Raw genomic sequence first — 2,162 nt, 5'->3', positions numbered from 1 at the left:
CCACCGGCCACAGTGCCCTCCTCAGGGCCGTAGGACCCCCGGCCACCTCCCACCCTCCCTGGCATCACCTTGAGCAGAAGGCCGAGTTCTGAAGACCCTCCTTGACCCCCTGGGTGCCAAGGACGCTGGAGGGACCCCTGACTCTACTTCCCGAAGGAGGCCTCGGCCACGGCTGCAGTGCCCAGAGCTGCCAGCGGGTGGCGCCAGCTGCCCAGATGCTGACCCTGGCGGCCGGCCTGTGGGGTTGGGGGGCCCATCCTAGCCGAGCTGGGTCCACCCTTCTTAGCTTTTCTATTTACTGTTAGAGAGAGGCCTAGCTGGGCAGCCGGCGGGGAGCAGGGCGCAGGTCTAGAAGCCGGTCCAGGAATCATCCAGCCCCGAGCCTGTCCATCCGTCCATCCGTCGGCCCAACCAGCATGCAAGCCTCAGTATCAGCTCTCTAGCGTTTCCTGTACACACATCTACCGTATATACAGATATATTCTATATACAATCTCTCTATATAAATATATAATATATATATATATCAAACAAAAACCCAAGCTGGCTGCTCTTACACCCATTCCAGCTCGTAGGGCAGCGTAGAGCTAGCTGTCCCTCTGCCATTTTGACAGAAGCCGACGACGGGCCACGGCGTTCTCCCAAGGAGAGGCCTGGTGGTTCACCGCCGAGTGCTTTAACCACCGCGCCCCCTGGGCCTCCTTAACACACACAGACGCACGCACCTATCTGTGACGTTCATCTCCAGGGTCTCAGCTCTGATCACCGGTGGGTGGGCCGAGCACGGAGGGTCCTGGCAAAGGCAGGGAGTCCCCCATCCATCGGCACAGAGTGGATTTGGTCCGGTCCCGGCAGGGTCGGAGGGTTGGGGTGAGTCCATTAGCTTATAAAGCCCAGCTCGTTCTATCTGGCCCCAGCTCCCCACATTCCTAAGGACCCTGGCCCAAAAAGGATCTGGTTCACCCACTGGTCCTGCCATGGGCAAGGGCCGACAGAGGGTCAGAGAGCGGTTCTAAGCAGGATGGCTGAGCTGGGGTGGAGGTTTCTGGGAAGACACCTTCAAGGTCAGGCAGGCCAACTTTTCCCACTGAGACAGGCCTGGGGGAGGGACCGATGGGCAGGAGCTTAGAGCGAGGCCCGGAAGACTTCCCTTCCACCTGGAGGGAGGCAGTCGGTCCAGTGCACCCACCTGGATCCGCCAGGCTGGGGACCCACCCTGTGTGTGCCCCTGGGTCACATGTGTTGTTTCCAGGCTGTGTTGCTGCGGTGGCTACTGTGCCTGTGTCACCTGTCCCTCCTAGCCGTCCTGTCCTCCTCTTGTACCTTCTGACGTCTGTGAGCAGACCCAGCCGTGCCATTAAACCGCCGTCCTTCCTGTTTCTGCACAGTCTCTTGGTGTTCCGCCACCTCCCGCTCGCCTGGCTCCCCTCCTTGGTCCCAGGCTCTGGCTTTTTTCTTGAAGAGCCCCCAACCACGGGACCCCCCTCCTTACCTGTGTCTCAGCCTCCTTAGCTGGTCGGAAGCCTCTCTCTCTGAGTTGGGGCTGAGGATGCTCCAGGGTGGCGGTGTGCCTGCTTCGTCAGAGACATGGGGCTGGAGACTAGAGGATGGGGTTTGGGAGCCCCCAGTGGGTCCGGTCTGTGCTTGTTAAAAAGGCAGGGTGCCTCCCTGGCCAGGAGAGGAGAAGACGGAGACGCCGAGGAGGGATGTGTAGAGGGGCTCGGCTTGCCCCAGGGCTTAGTGATTCTGTCATCAGTTGCCACCAAGTCAATGCCAGATAGGGGGGACCCCGTGGGTGCAGTCAAGCTGAGGGGGACCCTGTGGGTGCAGAGAACCCTAGGGTTCTCAAGGCTGTGGTCTTTCAGAAGTAGGCCTATCTTCCAAAGCCCCTCTGGTTGGCTTGATCCCCCAGCCTTTTGTGCCACCTGAAGACTCCAGGGATTGAGCCAAGGATCAGCTTGGATCTTCCGGATCTGAGCGGGGGTGGGGGGATGGGGAGTGGGGGTGTTTCAGGCATAGAGACCCAGCACCCATTTGTGCCAACACCCTCTCTCAGCTCCCAGTACCCAGACCCTTTCCCAAGCCCTGGGCTCACAACCAAGAGGGGCACAACAGTCAGCAGGGTCAGCTTCCTGAGGAGGGGCCAGGAGGTCACCACCCCA

General features: G+C 60.3%; 1 protein-coding gene across 1 annotated transcript in view; it reads left to right on the top strand.

Annotated features, from left to right (window-relative positions):
• The window catches only part of CYGB (cytoglobin), a gene marked incomplete at its 5' end in the record, with an annotated part of 4,480 nt that extends 3,101 nt beyond the window's left edge, over window positions 1-1,379 (top strand). Inside the window, one exon of the mRNA XM_045299507.1 lies at window positions 1-1,379. This exon is cut by the window's left edge and continues 1 nt beyond it. Within this exon, the coding sequence (XP_045155442.1) occupies window positions 1-33 (33 nt within the window).
• Between the last annotated feature and the right edge of the window lie 783 nt (window positions 1,380-2,162).

Source organism: Echinops telfairi, unplaced genomic scaffold (assembly GCF_000313985.2).
Source record: "Echinops telfairi isolate 266 unplaced genomic scaffold, ASM31398v2 ScPeMD7_7458;HRSCAF=8496, whole genome shotgun sequence".
Classification (NCBI taxonomy): Eukaryota; Metazoa; Chordata; class Mammalia; order Afrosoricida; family Tenrecidae; genus Echinops; species Echinops telfairi.
The sequence above is the reverse complement of the archived record's forward strand: the minus strand, read 5'-3'. Positions and strand labels throughout refer to the sequence as shown.